General features: G+C 38.3%; 1 protein-coding gene across 4 annotated transcripts in view; it reads left to right on the top strand.

Annotated features, from left to right (window-relative positions):
* The window catches only part of LOC308706940 (protein phosphatase 3 catalytic subunit alpha), a 277,717-nt gene that overhangs the window by 220,818 nt on the left and 37,388 nt on the right, over positions 1 to 19,511 (top strand). For all 4 annotated transcript variants that reach the window (XM_081392867.1, XM_081392865.1, XM_081392866.1 and 1 more), the window contains exon 8: positions 8,627 to 8,721. In XM_081392867.1, coding sequence (XP_081248993.1) covers positions 8,627 to 8,721 — 95 coding nt within the window. The remainder of the gene's footprint in view (positions 1 to 8,626; positions 8,722 to 19,511) is intronic.

Raw genomic sequence — 19,511 nt, 5'->3', positions numbered from 1 at the left:
CGTTGTACCGCACAGCATTTTCACCCCTTATCCCGCACGTCGCATATTGGGAAAATGTCCCACATTTTCATCAGTCTATTGGTTTTTAATTATCATATTAAGAAAATGTGTATGCGTTCTTTTGCCTTTTTAAGAAAGCATTTTATTTATACTTTTTCCGGCGTAGTTTTTCACCTATTTAACAGCGCTTCATCAGAAGTACAAATACAACAGCCGTTTTTTAAATCCTATCCAATGGTTGAAAAGAAAGGAGTAAACACGGTCACTAGTAGGTTGTGACGGCTGTCAATCAAAATGTGGACCGGTGATTCGTTCCATGTGTTCCCTGTCAGAAAACAAATGGATAATTCAGATATCTCATGATAATAATTCAAATGGATAAATTTAAATTTTTTAATTTAACAGAATTTATCAACTTGTTGCCTGCTGTGGTTGTTTTAATTCACATCCTTTCTAAAAATATGAGTTTTTAGTTTAATATATTCTTAATATATAAGATTGTCAATGATCTAATTTCATGTTGTTTTATATTTTATTTGTTTATTGTTTATTTTGTTGGATTTTAGTTGGACTTGGTCAGAACTGTTTCAAAAATAGTTATCTGCATGATGCCTGCTGCCTTTGGGCTCAGTGATGTTGAATTTAAATGACATGTAAAATGTTACATTGTGATGTAATTGTGTTTTCTGGAAGGGACTAAAGAACAAATAACTTTTATCAGCTGAAAGGCAGAATACAAATGTTTTTATTAAGTTAGATAAAAACAGCTATATAACATTATATAACAGTTTCAGAATATGTTTTAGTGTTGGTAACATGTCCCACATTGTCCCACACAAACTTATAATCGTCCCACATTTGGTTTGTTTGATGGTGGTCACCCTACTTACAATGCACTAATTGCAGGGAGAGTCCCTCTAGTGCAGCTCTGGCCCAAGATCTCTTGCTTTAACAGTACAATGGAAGCAGACACTCTGACAGGAAGAGACTGATATGTAAGTTTTCTGTTTGTTTATATATATATATATATATATATATATATATATTAGGGGTGTAAAAATACATTGATTTGGATCAATACATCGATCAAACGTCTAACGATACGATCCATCGATGCCACACGTAAAATATCGATATGAGGTACCTTTATTTTGACACTCTCCACATCCTCACATAATGTCCGTCTAAGCATTTCCGCCAAACCGCGCATTTTCGTTTACTCGCCATACTGTCTGCCGCTGTGTCAGTTTGTAACGTTAATCTCCTCAGCTGAAATAGACGCCTGACAAGATTGACTGAACCCTAAACACGTTTTGTCACAAAAGCCGGTATTGTCCACTGTCAAGGCATCGCGAGTTCATGTTTTTTAGCAGAAACTGACAAGCACCCTTGTTGTTTGTGAACACAACCCGATAAGTCCATTTTAGCGAATCAGCGTGCAGTATTCAGGTGAGGTGTCAAGGCTGCTAGTCAGGAACCTTGCTAAAGCAGCACGTTACAGTGGTGAGGGAAAAGCTCCCTGTATTGCGTGTAATCACAACAATAAAGTTTGTAAGGCGTCTATGTCAGCGGAGGAGATTAACATTACAAAGATTAACTGAGTGTTTTATTATATATCATAGCAATTACTTGGTTTTGTTTAACTCTGGAACACAAAATGTGAAGTTATCTGCTTTTGCCAAAAAATGACTGTTGGGGTTATCTGCTTTTGCTAAAAAACTAACTTTTAATATATTAAAAAAACATACTTTGAATGAACTTTAATTTTGTAAGTAACCAGAATTTTTTTTAGTTATTATCACTTAATCAAAACAACCCAGCTGCAGTTTGATTAATAGCTATCCGTTTTTGCAAATTAACTCTTCTTAGTCCGTGAGGCAGACCCCCAAATTTCATAAATTAGTATCATAAGAGGGCACCAATGCTACTCTTTTTTTTTTATTCAACAGAGGGATGTCCCTGGACCACAAAAATGCATGATAGCAATTCTTAGTGGGCAGCTTAAGATACAAAAATCAGCAATTTTATGTATGACCCTTTATGTTTTGATTCCTTATGCTATTAAGGCGCTTACAGCAAATGTTGAATTGATCATAAATGATGAATCGCCAGGGACACTCTGTATCTTACACTTTGTTAGAGGAGATAGATACAGCCTTGTGCCTGCAGAAATTAACCATGGCAGATACTGCAGGTTTGGCTGTTCTTCCTAGCAACATAAAGCTCAATGCGCCTACGACATTAGGATGGGACAACATAAACAGAAACGAAGAGACATTGAGTGGACAGGGAACGTCACATAGGATCAATGGAATTGCAGTCCAGCCTTTGACAAAGGGTCCATCACTGCCATGTGTCCAATGTCCTATGAAGTGCCCAAAAGGCAAAGAAGTATCAAAGATGTCATGCCTAAGAACCTACTTGTGTACAAAGTCGGCGCTAAGGCCTCAGCTCCTACCATGGCCTATGAAGAAGTAGATTATCAAGAATGCTGGAACAAGGCCAGAATGAAGAATTTAGAATGGTTAGTCACCAGACTGCATGCTCAACAGAATCAACTTATTCCTGGGTGGACTGGCTTCAACATACGTACTAGACAGAATATGACAGTTACTCAAAGTAGCATTGGATATATTCCTACCATCAATGGCCCTGCCTATGATATGGCAACCATACATGAGATATTTGTGCAGTCTCACAAAATCATGAAAACCCTCGATCTGAAAGAGATAATACTTGTATTCGACCAGGCCTTATATGCCAAGGCTATGTAAATTAAGTGGAAGCATGAGGACAAGTTTAGTGGGAATTTCAAGTGTTGGGCTTTCAGGATGCAGGTTTGAGAGATTTATGCATTGAAGCAAGTTTGATTGCGGAAGACTCAGCTTCAAAAACACTGGAAGGGCAAAGCTACAACAGAGGTGTAAGAGTTCATAAACTGGTTTATGAGGCCTTCTTGAAAATACTTTGGAGACATTTCAGTGAACCGGAAAACCTAAGTTCTGAAGAGCAAGAGGCACTCAAGTTACTGAAAGACCTCACTGATGACATTTCACCAGACACATTTGAGATGGTTGTCCAAAGCCCATCATTGATCCTGCTGTTTGATGAATTTAAGTACATGGACATACAGCGGCACACAAATGGTAATCTCTCCAAATTCTGGATGTCGTACATTGACATGGTATACATTTTACTGCCAACACCCAGAGCCTCAAGGGAAGGGGACTGGCATCTTCATTTGGCATCAATAAGGAGAATGATTCCATGGGTGTGGCCTATGACCACTTAAATTATGGCAGATATTTGCCAGTATATTATGCACAAATGTAATTACTCCACAAGGATCATCCGGGCGCAGAAGAATACCTTCTGAATGGTGGATTCTCGGTCCAGATATAAGGGACAAATCAGAAAACCAATTTGGTCGTATTCCTGTTGACCAGGCTGCGGAGTAAACAGTGAATAAACTCTTAGACTCTAAGGGGTTCTTAAAGCTGCTCATTTGTACACTCTAAGATTTGTTACACTGGACTTGTGGTTTAGTTTTCTTTAAAAGTTCTTCTTGGGGCTAACATCTTGGGGCTAACATGAGGTGGATGTTCATGAAAATATTTTCCTAAAAATGTAGGGAGATAGATTGAACCATATTTGCACAAAATATTATTTTCATATTTCATATTCAAAATATTATATTGTCCTTAGTTTTTTGTATATTTTCTGTCCTAAAGAGCCTATAAATGATTTTATTTTAATTTATTTCATTTCACAGTGATATTTCATCATAAAAGAGAAGATCTAAAGCAATAGATATGTCAATATAACACAGTTTATCAATGTTGAGATTTATTTTGCATAATTTGAATTTTTCAGCACGTTTAAATGTAAAATTGGTAATTTTCATACCTTAAGCTACCTACATGGCACTGCTATCATGCATTTTTGCGGTCAGGGGGCATGCCTGTTTTGAAAAATAAACATTAGAATTGGTGCCCTTTTTGAAACCAATTTTCTGCCCGCCTCATGGACTATCTGTTGTAAATGTCCCAAATGGGAGAGGGTGTGCAATCTTCAAAGAGTTTAATTAAACGGTCATGTTATATATTTTGGTTATGCATTTGTGAGTTAATAAAATTGCAACTGGTTGTGTAAACTTGTGTAAACTTCATAAGAAGTTACAGGACAATTTCAAATAAATTTGAAGTTATCATCTGCAGCTGAGGCATTTATCTTCAGGGCTTTTTTTATTTTTTATCATTTATTTTTATAATGTGTATTGTTTATATACCTATAATGTAAAAGTGTATAACCTTTTTTATTTGTGTGAACTGCTGTGCTTTAAGCTTTTCACTCTAATGTGAAAAGTTTTGTAGAACTGAACTAAAACCAAGTAAACAATTTAAAGGCACACTGTGTAGAAATTGTGTTTTTGTCAAACAGCGACCCCTAGAGTCGCTGTGGAATACTTGCACTGTCGTAAATGCCCCTCCACCCCCCCACCTCCCACCCTGTACACCGGTACCTGCGTCGGGCATGGAACAGGCACAACTAGACTCCGAAGACATGATTATTGCAATTTATCATCATAATAGTTTGCAAACTGTGCTCATTTACACTATTTACAACCTCTACGTTAGGCTTATTTATGTCGTGATAATTTTGTGAGATATTGAAAACTGTTCTCATGATAATCGCAAGAATCAACGTCAACAGCGTCGTCTGATATCCCTCAGGACTACGTGATAAATACACCTCACAACACCTGAGTTCAGCTGGCAAACTAGTTCGTGAGGCAAGCTAGGCAATAAAACATAACGCAAAAAACACGTAAGAAAAATGAGTGTTTGTTAGCAAGTCTGTTAACAGCTCTGATAATCAAAAGCTAGCTAGACATAAGTGGAAATTATTGGACTGGTCTAATTATCAGCAATGGATGAATGAACAGCATGTGAAAAATGACATACTACAAGCAAGCGCAACAACATACAACATAGAATGTAAACAAGTTTACAAATAAGAGATTTATTTACTGGCCACTTTATGCGTTTTCTCAGATCGGATAGCTATCGGATTTATCAAAACGATTCCATTTACACCTGGTCATAAATGTGTTTTTGCGAAACGGATTTAAATCCAATCTTCAATTCCCGCGCTATATGCAGATTTAATGGAGTGCACGTCACCGAAAGCAACAGATATGAACTGCATTTTATTGATCATCAGCTAAAATTTCAAAATCAAAGACCGCAATAAGAGAGAGCAGCAACAGCCCTGGTAAGATCATTTCATTTCTTTACTTTTAAGGATGATGATTGTGTGTTAAGCGTCTGCGACTTACTTTCACTTTGATTTGCGATAGTTTGCACGTTGGCTTGATGAATAACGTTAGATGCTCAGCTTCTCATTTGCAGTGATGCGTGTTCCAGTAGCGTCGTCATATCTGGCTATAACATTACATAAAGCCTATAACACGCTCTCACACGTTTTTTTTTTTTTTTTTTTTTTAGCATTTTTGGGAGGAGTACAATTTACATATGTGGTTTCAACAACCAGATGCATTTACTCTTGTCCAGTTTCATCTGGACTGCGGCCCAGACCTCCTCCTGAAGTGGTTTGAGCGATCGGATTCAAATCCATCTTGAATGCGTTTCGGAGGGCATTTACATCGGATAGCTATCCGATCTGAGAAAACGCATGAAGTGGACAGGTGTAAACAGCCCCCATGACAAAAACATATGCACAAAAGCCGAAAACAAACGCTGGTTGGCCTCTCACGTCAAAATTTGAGGAAGTGGTGGGGGAAGTGAGGTATGCCGTAAAGCAGTCAAATTTTGTAGTTATTTTTGTGCTCGGGTTACTACCCGAACCCCGAAGTTACGCAGTGCCAGTAAAAGCGATACAGACCCCATCAGGCTATGGCAGACGTGTCATTCAACCTATTGTAAGTCGATGTACCATCACAAGGGTCTTGGAAATATATTATGAAGGTTGAAAAGCTACATAGTGTTCCTTTAATAATTAAATCATGTAATATTTTTTGTTGAAATTATAATCTGTTATATTTCTGGAATGTAGAAATACACAGAACAAACTGTCAAATTACTTATGTCAGAAAAAGTCAATTGAATAATTATTTGACTGCAGGTGCTTCTGAGCTGGTGTATTATAGTTTATAGGAGAAATGTGATGTCTGCATGATAACTTGTGCTTGCATTTTAATACACAAGCGTTTGTTTTATTATGCATACCACAACAGTAAATAAGTGTGTCTTTATAACAAGTTTATAATATATATTGTCTTAAAAAAGCAAATAAAATTGTCTCTTCATTTTAAATAGACAGCAGAATATTTAATCATGTCTGGCAATTTGACAAATATGTTTTATTTGGGTAAATAAAAGTTAAAACTGCAGTACAGAACATTTGCCTGTTTCTTTGTTTGAAACATGAAATTGCAAGTTACTTGTGAGGTTTTTATTTTTTTATGTGGGGTGTTTCGGACTGCTTCTCTGCGCGAATGAATCTGATCCACCACATCAGTGCGGATCTATCATATCAACATGACAATAAGTACTTTGTTTTCTTCTGACCAAATGAAAGCGTAAATGTTTTTAAATAAAGCATTTTACTGATTGTTTAGATCTAGCGTTTGATCAGTTATATCAGTTCACACATTGCAAATTAGCTGCCAATTGAGACAGTAAGCACATTTCCATTACAGATTTGTGCAAAACTCTTGCGATTTTTTTCTAAATATTGACAAAAAACTATTGCGAAATGACGGCGTTTCCATTAACCGATGTTATGCGACTAAAACGTATTTTTTTCCTCTCACGATAAGTCATTCCAAAAATCATAGCAACGGACGTTGGTAGTTTTATGTATCTCAGCCACTGCACTGGCCATTATTATTAATCAAAGGAGACGTATGTGTGTTATCCAATCATTCGTGGAAAGGAAAGACCCTTATAGGCTACTTGAGAGCGGCACATGAGATGTTTCTGTGTGTTTCTCCCTCATTTCTGCTTCGAGGTCTTAATTGTGGCATTTCTTTGAGGTTTAGAATCCAGTATTCCTGTAATTCTTCTGTCTTTTATGAATTTAATAAAGAACTCTGTCTCATATTCTGTCCAAGCATACCGTGTCATCTATGTCAGGTGTCCTGTAAATGCGCAAAAACTGTTTCCATTGCAGTTTCGCGAAATATTTATTTTTCGAATTGCCTGAAAAACCACCTCATGCGTGCGCAAAAACATTGGGCGTATTTTCAATTCGCAATTTCAATTTGCGCAATTTGAAGGGTAATGGAAACGCGGCTACTGAAATGTCTTACCTGTTCATGGGAGGAAAAGCTGTCTCTGTATTACTCTTCTTCAATCCCTTCAGATCTAGGAGTTGTTACTACCTCTCAAAAGCCATGGCTATATTTATTCTCATTTTAGCACGGGCTCTGTTGCTTTCCCTTTTTGACTGCAGGCTCTTCGCCAAGGTTTTTTGATTTTGACAGTAGGTGATTCCTCAGATGTCAACGATGATTGCTGTTTTGACCTTTCTAGATTAAAATCAGCCATCTAGATGACAAGTTTAACCCCTTGGGGTAGACAAACACACCTGCGCAATCATTTAGTTTCTTTCCTGACAGTGTTAAAAAAAAAAAAAAAAAAAAAAAAAAAAAACCTTTTTGGTCATTCAGTTAAGAGTAAGACATCATTCAAAACTGTACTTTTATTTGTGCACACTCACAATAACAAAATGTTGTGCTTTTGTAAAATAAAATAAAAAGTGCGCTCTCTGCCGCCTCGGTGTCCGTGAACAACTTTCTGGAGTGTCTCATCAAAATTAACTGAAACCTAGTCTATACGTGCCTCACAGACATGATAAATATGTATGTATACTTTTAAATTAACCAACTTAAAACAAAAACAAATATTCTCTAATTATGTAATCCGTATGAAACACCTAGAGCAGGGTGGGGAACGTTAGTCCTGGAGAGCCACTGTCCTGCAGAGTTTAGTTACAACCCTAATCAAACACACCTGAACCGACTAATCAATGTATTCAGGATCACTAAGGCTACAATCAGGTGAGTTTTTTTTTTCAGGGTTGGATCTAAACTCTGCAGGACAGTGGCTCTCCAGGACCAACGTTCCTCACCCCTGACCTAGAGGTACCATCTTTTTTCAAGCAACTGTATCCTCAGCAAGCCATATAGTAGTCTTCTTTCTGTTTACGGACTTGACGTAACCACTCAAAGACAGATGACCTTAAAATGACATTTCCTGCAAAATCATCAAAAAATTATAAATCATTTTTATAAGCTTACCATTGCCAAACTGGTAAGGTAAGAAAAAAAAATTCTAGCCCTTATGGTTCAAAGTTATGACCCAAAATGCAAATCACCATGTTATAGCACCACCAAGTGTCAGACAGGTGTGTGTCTATGCGCCTGAGTAGTGGTGCACACTTGGGACCATCCTGCCAAGTTTGGGGGTCTACACAATTTATGGTCTCTGATGCCTTCTTACACCTTAGGTGCGTGGACCTAATGAAGAAATGTAATCATTGTCTTGATGTTTATTTTGAGGAAAGTGATGGTGATGATGATGTTTTCTTTTTTTGCCCACAGTTATCGCATGTACAGAAAGAGTCAAACTACGGGCTTCCCCTCTCTCATCACTATCTTCTCAGCTCCCAACTACTTAGATGTCTACAATAACAAAGGTATTATGCACACATCTCTCTGAATGGTGCGTGTGTGAGTAGACAGCAGGTCAGATGTCCAGATGTGGCATGCAGTTTCTCTGCTGAGCTACAAGATGGACAGACCCAATTTAGTCAGTGTGATGGTTGTGGCCAGTATGGAAAAGGACACAGGCAGCAAAGTGTTCCAAAACAACATTTTAGGGGGTTATTTTCAAGACAGGAACTCACAAAATGTGTTGCAGTTGCAACCCAACCAAAAAATAAACCAAAACATAAAGGAAAGAAACTTCAAAAAAATTATATAATAAAGAGTTGTCACTGCTTCTGCCCCTTATACAGTCTAAAATCAAAATTTACACACATAAATAAACACTTAAATATTACTTTTAAATAGGGCTGTCAATAGATTAAAAATTTTAATCACAATTAATCACACACTTACTGTGAAACAATCACAGAATATGAAAGCTTGTTTTAAAATGAAACACACCGAAATGAATAATTCACTGAAATTGTCAAGTCAAGTCACCTTTATTTATATAGCGCTTTTTACAGTACAGATTGTATCAAAGCAGCTTCACAGTGATAACATGAAAATAATACAACAAAGTTTGTTTCTAGAAGAAAATTGTGTCATCGTCCACCCTAAGTAAGGCAGATCAATAATATTGTTGAATATTAAATGTCCCCAACTAAGCAAGCCAAAAAGCTAAGGCAACAGTGGCAAGGAACCAAAACTCCATCAGGTGACAGAATGGAGAAAAAAACCTTGGGAGAACCCAGGCTCAGTCGGGGGCCAGTTCTCCTCTGGCCAACAAGCGAACAGTGTATGATTATGATCCAGGCAGCATTACAGGTCAGAAGTCAGATTGGTCGTGTCGATGATCGACCTCATAGGGCTGATGAGGCTGGCACTTCAGGGATGTGTCATGGATGGGTCCAGGTGAAGGTCCACCATCTGATCTGGATACGGCCGGGATCCAGCTGATTTCAGTAAACAGGGAGGGACTGGTTGACACTTCAGGACTGTGTTGTCATCATGTCCAGGTGCAGGTCCTTCATCGGATCTGGATACAGCCTGGATCCGGTGGACTCCACACCATCCTTCTTATGATGTAACAAGTACATCAGGATTTATGGGGAGTGTTCCCGGTTCCGGCTGACCTAAACTATGCAGCCTAATATTGAATTATAGAAGTCTATAATGTGTTGTGTATGCTAGGTCAAAGAGATGTGTTTTTATATGGCGAAAAATCAATGCCAATAATCACCGAGCACACAACTGATGCTAGCGCGCGCGGTGAATGACTTCCGCGAGAGGATAACAGATCTACACGCGAAGAAACGAGAACTCGCGAGCTCATTCAAACCCTGCGCGCGCGCATGACATCATCTCAGCACGCAATTGATACTTTGCACGTGACGTCACAAGTACTGGCTGGCGGGCAAGAACGTCGTTCTCCAGCAACGAAACCCAGTAAACTAATCAAGGGTCGCCAGTTTTACTATACAAAAGTTGTTTTTTGAGGTGTTGTGTAATTGGATGCACTAACCGCAGATGAGATAAGCAACCTTCAAAGTATACACACGTCTGTGCAAATTACCATCAAAGGTAATTTCAACATTTGTTTGAATACAATGGGTGTATGATAATGTAATTAATCGTGTCTTTAAGTTACTGTAGTTTCGTCAATCAACACCACCAGTATTCACCAGCTGGTTCGGTGAGGCAGCTGTTTGTGTTATGAGTCTAAGCTAACTGTAACGTTACGTTCACACCGCCGCCGACGAGAGCGGTAAAATTCATTGAAAATGAATGATTTCCGGGCACTTTGACGCTCTCGCCGGTGGCGGTGTGAACGCACAGTAACAGCTGTCGTCTTTTGCTAACAATAACAGAAGTGTGTGATAGGTTGTTTTGAGGTTTGCGATATCTATGATTTTCAATGAGAACCAGAGATGACCCAACAGTAGAGCTAGATTATTTATGGAGGAATTATTACTGCTCGATTATCTTAAAAAAACTTGTCTGCTTTACACAATTTAGCTACCTTAGAGTTAATCCTAGTCCATAGTTATGCAGCTAGCTCGCTAACAGACTTGATAGCTACTAGAAAGTCCTGGAACTACAGAACTCAACGTTGAAAATACCCGTTTGTTGCCCGCCAGGTATCCGTGGTAGTCACGTGACTGCAAAGTATCAATACAAGCCCTCTCGCGCGCGCATGATCATTCCCCACGCGCTCGCGCTTTATCTGCTCTCGCCTGCTGCTTTTGCTCTCTCGAACAGTTTTATTTTTGGCAGTCGAGGGGCGGGACTTACTGTTTTAATAAACTCAAATGTCATTGGTTACTTTTCCCCTTTTCCAGAAGTCAGTTGCGATTGGACCCCTGTCCAATGACTTGAGACATGAGACATCACTTCATTTGTTTTTTTTTTTATTTATTGTGGTTTATTAATGTGTAATGTGATTTAATGCATTGTTAATATAGAATAGATTCTTACCAGATACTTTATTAACATAAAGTCTTATTTAGGCTACAGACTAATGACGCATTTCCATGGTTATTAGCATTGCAAATTGACCCAAATTTGTATACATTTTTACATTTTATATTCATAACACTGTGATTTGTGTTATTGGCATTAAAATACCTAAAAGAAATTGGAGTAAAATGGGAATGTAAAGTCATACAGGTAAAACTCGAAAAATTTTAATATAAGTTCATGTGTAAAAGTTCATTTATTTCAGTAATTCAACTTACAAGGTGAAACTAATATATTATATAGACTCATTACATGCAAAGTGAGATATTTCAAGCCTTTATTTGTTATAATTTTGATGATTATGGCTTACAGCTTATGAAAACCTTTTCACAATATTCTAATTTTGAATTTGTTTCTAATTTTGAACTTTTGCACGGTGTTCTAACTTTTCGAGTTTCACCTGTATTTGCTGTATATCACCACTACATTACCACTATACTCCCATTCACCACTATTTACGTTTACCCAACCAAAATTATATTGGTTCTGAGAACCTCAGAAATGTAAAACGTATCCATTAAATAGTTGCAAATATAACAAGGGCTTTGGATGAAAGATACATTACTTGTTTATATCAATATTCAAGAGTTGTTGTGTAAGCTTTTTGTTATCATCCTGTGTATTACTATTATGTCCATTTTGAGTGGTTTATTATATTTTCTATTAAATGTAAAATGGATTCTGGCTTCTCAAGTTAAGATACAGTACACAGCATAAACGATTACACCCCTCTGAAATCCAACAAATTCAGATTTTTTTTCTTTATCAAGGACATGTTTTATTTTTTATTTTATTTTTAAAGATATGTTATGTTCAGATGGGGTGTAATCATTTATACTGTCTACTGTACTTGCCTCATACTTTCTCTTATTAGGTTATTAGCTTACAAAAAGTTAGATGGTTAAGATCACTATATAATATTTTAATATCTAATTTGCTGTGTTTAATAATTTGCTGGGTTTAATTTTGTTCCTCTATATTTTGTAGCAAATTCTGTAAAGGCATTTGTAAGCTAATTCATGCTGTGTACTGTATCTTAACTTGAGAAGCCAGAACCCCTTTTGCATTTAATAGAAAACATAATTAACCACTTATATTACCTAAAAATGTATAAAATATTTGGTCAATTTGCAATGCTAATAACCATGGACATGCGTCATTAGTCTGTAGCCTAAATATCTCTTAACAACACAATGCAATAAGACTTTCTGTAAGTATCTGGTAAGAATCTATTCTATATTAACAATGCATTAAATCACATTACACATTAATAAACCACAATAAATAAAACAAATGAAGTGATGTCTCATGTCTCAACTCAAGTGAATTACGAGTCATTGGACAGGCGTCCAATCGCAACTGACTTCTGTAAAAGGGGAAAAGTAACCAATGACATTTGAGTTTATTAAAACAGTAAGTCCCGCCCCTCGACTGCCAAAAATAAAACTGTTCGAGCAAGCAAAAGCAGCAGGCGAGAGCAGATAAAGCGCGAGCGCGTGGGGAATGATCATGCGCGCGCGAGAGGGCTTGTATTACATGCTGAGATGATGTCATGCGCGCGCGCAGGGTTTGAATGAGCTCGCGAGTTCCCGTTTCTTCGCGTGTATATCTGTTATCCCCTCGCGGAAGTCATTCACTTCGCGCGCTAGCATCAGTTGTGTGCTCGGTGATTATTGGCATTGATTTGTCGCCATATTTTTAGTCTAGATTTGAACTGACAGAGTGTGTCTGCTTCTTGGACAATGTTAGGAAGATTGTTCCAAAGTTTTGGTGCTAAATAGGAAAAGGATCTACCGCCAGCAGTCGATTTTGATATTCTAGGTATTATCAACTGGCCAGAATTTTGAGATTGCAATAGACATGGAGTATAATGTGTTAAAGGGGACCTATTATGCAAAATTCACTTTTGTATGGTGTTTGGACATAAATGTGTGTTGGCAGTGTGTGTACACAACCACCCTACAGTGATAAAAATCCACTCACTCCTTTTTTTTTAATCCCCATAAATCATAAGCAGTCTCTCCAAACGACCTGTTTTCAGAATGTGGCTTTAGTGACATCACTAAAGCCACAGGCCCCGCCCACGAGTGTTGACTGACACTGCCGTTATAACTTAGACCCGCCCTGATCGAGTTCACTGCGAGTTGTACACATCAACCATTGCTGCAGCAATGCACTCACGAGAAGCGTTGAAGCATCTCCCAAGCGTTAAAGGTGTTGTAGCTGGATGTATTCATTCACATAGCTCTCTCTATTTACTCTTGAAATCTGCCAGCCACTGAAGACGAGGTGGATTCATTTTGTTTTCAAAGAAAATGCTCCCTCAACTGTACAGAAATTTATGCAAGTTACTTATGCACTTCTTATACTGTTTACTCAGCTCTATCAGTGATTTTCTGAAGAAAAACTGATGCTTCATCTTTTGTGTGACATACAGTAAACTTTATTAAACTCATCAGTATATTTTGTGTCATCATTCAGACAATTCAGATCGTCAGACGGAGTCCTACAGCAGGCTTGCATTAATAGTGTATACAAGCAATGCAAAATAGGTTATAATTGTAATTAAACTAAACTATACCTGTTCCAACTCCATACAGCATGTATTCTCTGACTCTGTAGGCATTTTTATGGTCGAAATGAACACCATTACTGTGACTGTCTGTTTTATTATTATCATCTTCCCTCTGATCGCGGCTGCTTAGGCTCCGCCCCCTGTGCCGTGAACCAGCAGCTCATTAGCATTAAAGGAGAAGCACTAAAACAGTGCGTTTTTCACAGACCCAAAAAATGATGATTTTGCTGTAAATAAAATTCTGTTGGGTATTTTGAGCTAAAACTTCACATACACACTCTGGGGACATCAGAGACTTATTTTACATCTTGTGAAAATGGGCATAATAGGTCCCCTTTAAGAGCTCACTCAAGTACTGGGGAGCTAAACCATTTAGTGCTTTGTAAGTGATCAGCAATATTTTAAAATGTATACAATGTTTAATAGGGAGCCAATGCAGTGTTGACAGAACCAGGCTAATATGGTCATACTTCCTGGTTCTGGTAAGAACTCTAGCTGCTGCGTTTTGGACCAGCTGTAGTTTGTTTATTAAGCGTGCAGTGCAACCACCCATAATAGCATTACAATAATCAAGCCTTGATGTCATGAATGCATGGACTAATTGTTCTGCATTTTTCATTGAGAGCATTTAGATATATTTTTAAGATGAAAAAATGCGGTTTTACAGATGCTTGACACGTGACTTTTAAATGAAAGATTGGTTTTAAAGAGCACACCAGGTTCCTAACCGACGACGAAGACTTGACAGAGCAGCCATCAAGTGTTAGACAGTATTCTAGATTATTACGTGAGGAAATTTTTTGTCCAATAATTAGAATCTCTGTTTTTTTTTCAGAATTAAGTAGTAGGAAGTTGCTAGTCATCCAGTTTTTTATATCAGCTATGCATTCCATTAATTTTGTGAATTGGTAAGTTTCGTCAGGGTGTGAAGAAATATAGAGCTGTGTATCATCAGCATAACAGTGAAAACTAATGCCATGCTTCCTAATGATATCTCCCAAGGGTAGCATGTACAGAGTGAAAAGCAACGGTTCTAGTACTGAGCCTTGTGGTACACCATACTGAACTTGTGATCAATAAGACTTCTCTTCATTTACTGCTGCAAACTGAAAATGGACAGATAAGTATGATTTAAACCATGCTAATGCAATTCCACTAATGCCAACATAATTTTCGAGTCTATTTAAAAGAATGTTGTCAAATGCAGCACTAAGATCGAGTAACACTAATAGAGAGATGCAACCACGATCAGATGATAAGAGCAAATCATTTGTGACTCTAATGAGAGCTGTCTCAGTACTATGGTACGGTCTAAATCCTGATTGAAAATCCTTGCAGATATAATTTCTTTCTAAAAAGGAACATAGTTGTGAAGATACTGCCTTTTCTAGTATCTTTGACAGAAAAGGTAGATTCAAGATCAACCTGTAATTGACTAATTCTGTAGGATCAAGTTGTGTTTTTTTAACAAGCGGTTTAATCATAGCCAGCTTAAATGTTTTTGGTTTGTATCCTAATGACAAAGATGAATTAATGATATTAAGAAGAGGATCTATGACCCCTGGAAGCAAATTGCAAAGTGATTCTCTATTCTCTATTCTCTCTGCCTGGTTTTCTTTACATTAGTGCTGTTTTGGACAGATTGTTTTGGATTGTACTGGATCATTGGACTGAAAACTTACCTGGAGTTTAGCTGCTTAAAATGATCTGGTCGCAACAGAGAAGTGAAATTGGGTTAAAGAGTCAGAATAGAAATTTCCGCCTACCAGGGTAACAGGTGCATTGTTGATGCTGCGATAAACTCCTGACTTCTAAGATCATCTAACTGTGTGCCATGAATTACGTTAATGATGCAATTTCACGTGCTTCAGTAATTTATTTGCATTAAATTATTTTAACGCGTTTAACATAGATTTTGAATTAATTGCATGGTTTAACGTGTTAACATTGACAGCCCTTTTAACACATCTCATCAAACCTACAGTATATAAGGGTAAGTTTACACAACAATTACTCCAGTCTTCAGTGTCACACAATCTTTTACCGTAGAAATCATTCTGATATGCTGATTTGGTGCTCAAATAACATGTATTATTATTATCAAAGTTGAAACCTTTGCTGCTTATTATTTTTGTGGAAACTGTGATAGTTATTTCATGATTCTTTGAATATGAAGTTCAAAACAACAGCATTTTTTTTTATTTATTTAAACAGTATATACATTTTATTTATCCACCCCAATTTTTTTTTAGATACATCATGTATCATGGGTTGAAAACCCCAATTCAAAATATTTTTTTGTCACATACACCAAACATCTCCTCACCATCCGCTAGCTGCCTGTCCCCTGAACACACTGTAAAAAACGCGGTCTCTGTAGACACCACAGGCTCCAAAAACGGCAAGAAAAACAAACTGGGCTCACCCGCACCACGAAACATAACAAACTGTTCCAGCCAATAACCGACAAGAATGATTTGGGGGTGGGGTTTGGGGGGTTAGTGCGCGGATGAGGAGGAGGGAGGGTCTAGCTAGCCTCTGTTTTGTTTGACAATACTTCGAACGTCAACAAGAAGTGACGTCACCCAACATCACTTAGAGCACCTTTCATTTTTATAGATGGATTATAAGCAAAGATATGTGCATTTCAGTGTTTTCGCTGCGTTTTTGGTCTGCTATTCCCTCAATTTTCCTCTCTGAAGGCCAGTTGGACCTACCCTGGAAATCCAGAGTTCTCGGGAGAGTGAGTTCGCGTAGTGTTTCAGCGTAGCGCGTCTGTGTTGTACGTCACACGCATCACACATGACCAGCGTCGGCCAATAGTGAGCCTACGTGTGACGTACAACACATGACCAGCGTCGGCCAATAGTGAGCCTACGTGTGACGTACAACACAGACGCGCTACGCTGAAACACTACGCGAACTCACTTGAGGCACAGAGAGAAGGAAATGAATAGTGGCATAAAGTCGTTATTTTTGTTTACTTTTTGCGCACAAAAAGTATTCTCGTCGCTTGATAAATTTAAGATTGAGCCACTGATGTCACATGGACTACTTTGATGATGTCTGTATTGCCTTTCTGGACGTGAACAGTATGCCGTCCATTGACTTTCAATGGAGGAACAGAAAGCTCTTGAACAAAATCTAAAATATCTTAAACTGTGTTCCGAAGATGAACGGAGGTCTTACGGGCTTGGAACGACATGAGGGTGAGTCATTAATGACATAATTTTAATTTTTGGGTGAACTAACCCTTTAATTATTCTTTCAAGCCTGAATTAACTAGATGAGTGTGGAGGAGGGGTGAAGATTGAACCTTTTTATACACCAAATGAAGTCTGGACACGAGCGTGTGAGGAGATTGATGGCCAATCGACTGGCACTGTAACTCGAGCCCGGTGGGGGGAAGCCCGAAATATCCATCACTCCAAAGGGTTGCCAGATTGAGCACCAGCCGTCCATCATCTGCTGACCATGAGCACCACAGTCCTGACTGTGCAAATAGAGTCAATCAAGCAACCCCTGACATGGCACAAAACATTTCTGCGGCAAGAACAAATGACAGTCAGCTCTTCACTGCTCTGGCAAGGTTTTCTAGCGTTGTTGAACATGTAACCGTTGTTTGGGTCTCATAATGGAGAATATAGTAGAAAGCAGCAGGGTGATGGACACTGTCTCTGCTGGCCCGCTGAGCTTATTCTGAGTATTGATTACAATGCAGGGGGTTCCTTCATCTGTTGATGGCACAGTCCTGACAAATCCAAATAAGAAATTTTGCAGATTCCTTCCTTTGATCATTTTTGTTGAAATTGCCAGATGTAGGATATTGAAGAAAGCTGTAGGGCAGGGGTGCCCAATCCTGCTCCTGCCGATCGACTGTCCTGCACAGTTCATCTCCAACCCTAATCAAACATACCTGAAGCAACCAATTAAGGTCTTCAGGATCACTTGAAAATTAAAGGCAGGTGTGTTTGATTAGGGTTGGAGATGAACTGTGTAGGACAGTCAATCGGCAGGAGCAGGATTGGGCACCCCTGCTGTAGGGGAACATGATCCGAATGTCATGGTTCTGTATTTCATGATTTTGATTTCATTACTATTGCTTAAAGTATTTATCAATGCATAGGTCATGTTACCATGACAACGTAGCAGGTCATGGATCACTGGTAAAGTTTGTGTGGGCCTGGAAGGTTTTGGCACAGCAGGGTCGGTTGTTACTGGTATGCAGGAATGAAGGTAAGGATAAAGTGAAGATGCCAGATGAAAGAGAGGAGAACTCTTGTCCTCATTCTGACTGTTGCTCTGAAGTGGGAGTTCCTCACACCAGTGATTTCCCCTATAGGAACAGATTTCAGCAGCCCTGTTTTTTATGAAGCTATGCAGTATATATATATATCACACTGCTGGACAATGTAAGTGAATTGCAAAAAAAACACTGGGTGGTGATTAAAATGGTGCATAAACAAAGTTGGTTTGTGATTTAAAATGTGGAGAGACATCTAGTGGTAGTGGACTGCATACGTATATGTTACTAGCAAAGTGTGAAATCTCGGTATTGTATAGAATGCCTAGGCAATGTATAGAATGCCTGATGGTTTTTGGCAAAAATACATTACCTAATTCTATACATTACCTAGGCATTCTATAGAATGCCGGATTACACACTTTGCCGGTAGCATATATAAAATCCTTTAATTTGACTTTTCCCCTTTTCCTCTTCCCTTCTAGTTTATTCCATGGAAACATATTCGTTTTTAAAGTTTGTGTTGTTTGGAGGGAAGTTAGGTGTTTCTTTCACTCTGTCAGGCACAACCTCTGCAGTCTGGGTGGACTTTAAGGTCAGCTTTTCAGAGGCATTTATGGTGTGGACCATCACCTAATTATAGACTGAGGAAAGATCATATTTTATGTAATTACTAGCAATGTTGCATTATCTGATAATTCATATCCCGCTAAGATGTATGGGCCGTGGACTGTGAGTGACATTTAAGGCGTGTTTATGTTCAGCGTACTGTATCTTCAGGTCTTTCATGTCTGGTATTTGACATTTGATTGGCACCTGCTTGCCACTCCATGTTTGACGACCTGCTATTCTCAAACACCACTAAGATGATGGGACAGGAAAGTCCCCCTCCGTGAGTTGTAATGTGTGGTGTCAACTTTCGACTGATCTAGGACATGCGCACATTGGTCGCCACATCGACCACATCGACAGGATTGATCACATGGAGTTAGCTATCTCCAGGAAGTTTCCATTAAAAATACATGACATAGGAGCTAAAAGTAAAATTCATATTCTGGTTTGTCAAATGATATGTGGAGATCTTTATAGTATTTCCCCTTAAAAACATAGTGTGGTTGTACCTTGAAGCATTGATGATAATAGCTTGTGCTTGATGGTACTGTTTTCATTATTTTAAGAGATTCAAATTCCTTTGTTTTTGGTAGTTCTAGAAAAATCTTTCAACCTCAAAATATGTTTTGAAGATGGAGTTCCACATCCATTATAGTTTTTTTGGCATTTAAGAGTGAGTGAGTGAGTGAGTGAGTGAGTGAGGGAGGGAGGGAGGGAGGGAGGGAGGGAGTCTGTTGTACATCTGAGACAGCGTTGAGATCTGATGTAGCTTTTGGCAGAATCCAGCTGTATCATTTACACCACTTTCCGATACTCTCTCTTTATGTATT

Source organism: Scardinius erythrophthalmus (genome assembly GCF_964197995.2).
Source record: "Scardinius erythrophthalmus genome assembly, chromosome: 2".
NCBI classification, from domain to species: domain Eukaryota; kingdom Metazoa; phylum Chordata; class Actinopteri; order Cypriniformes; family Leuciscidae; genus Scardinius; species Scardinius erythrophthalmus.
Note: the sequence above shows the minus strand (reverse complement) of the source record. Positions and strands in the feature narration are given on the sequence as shown.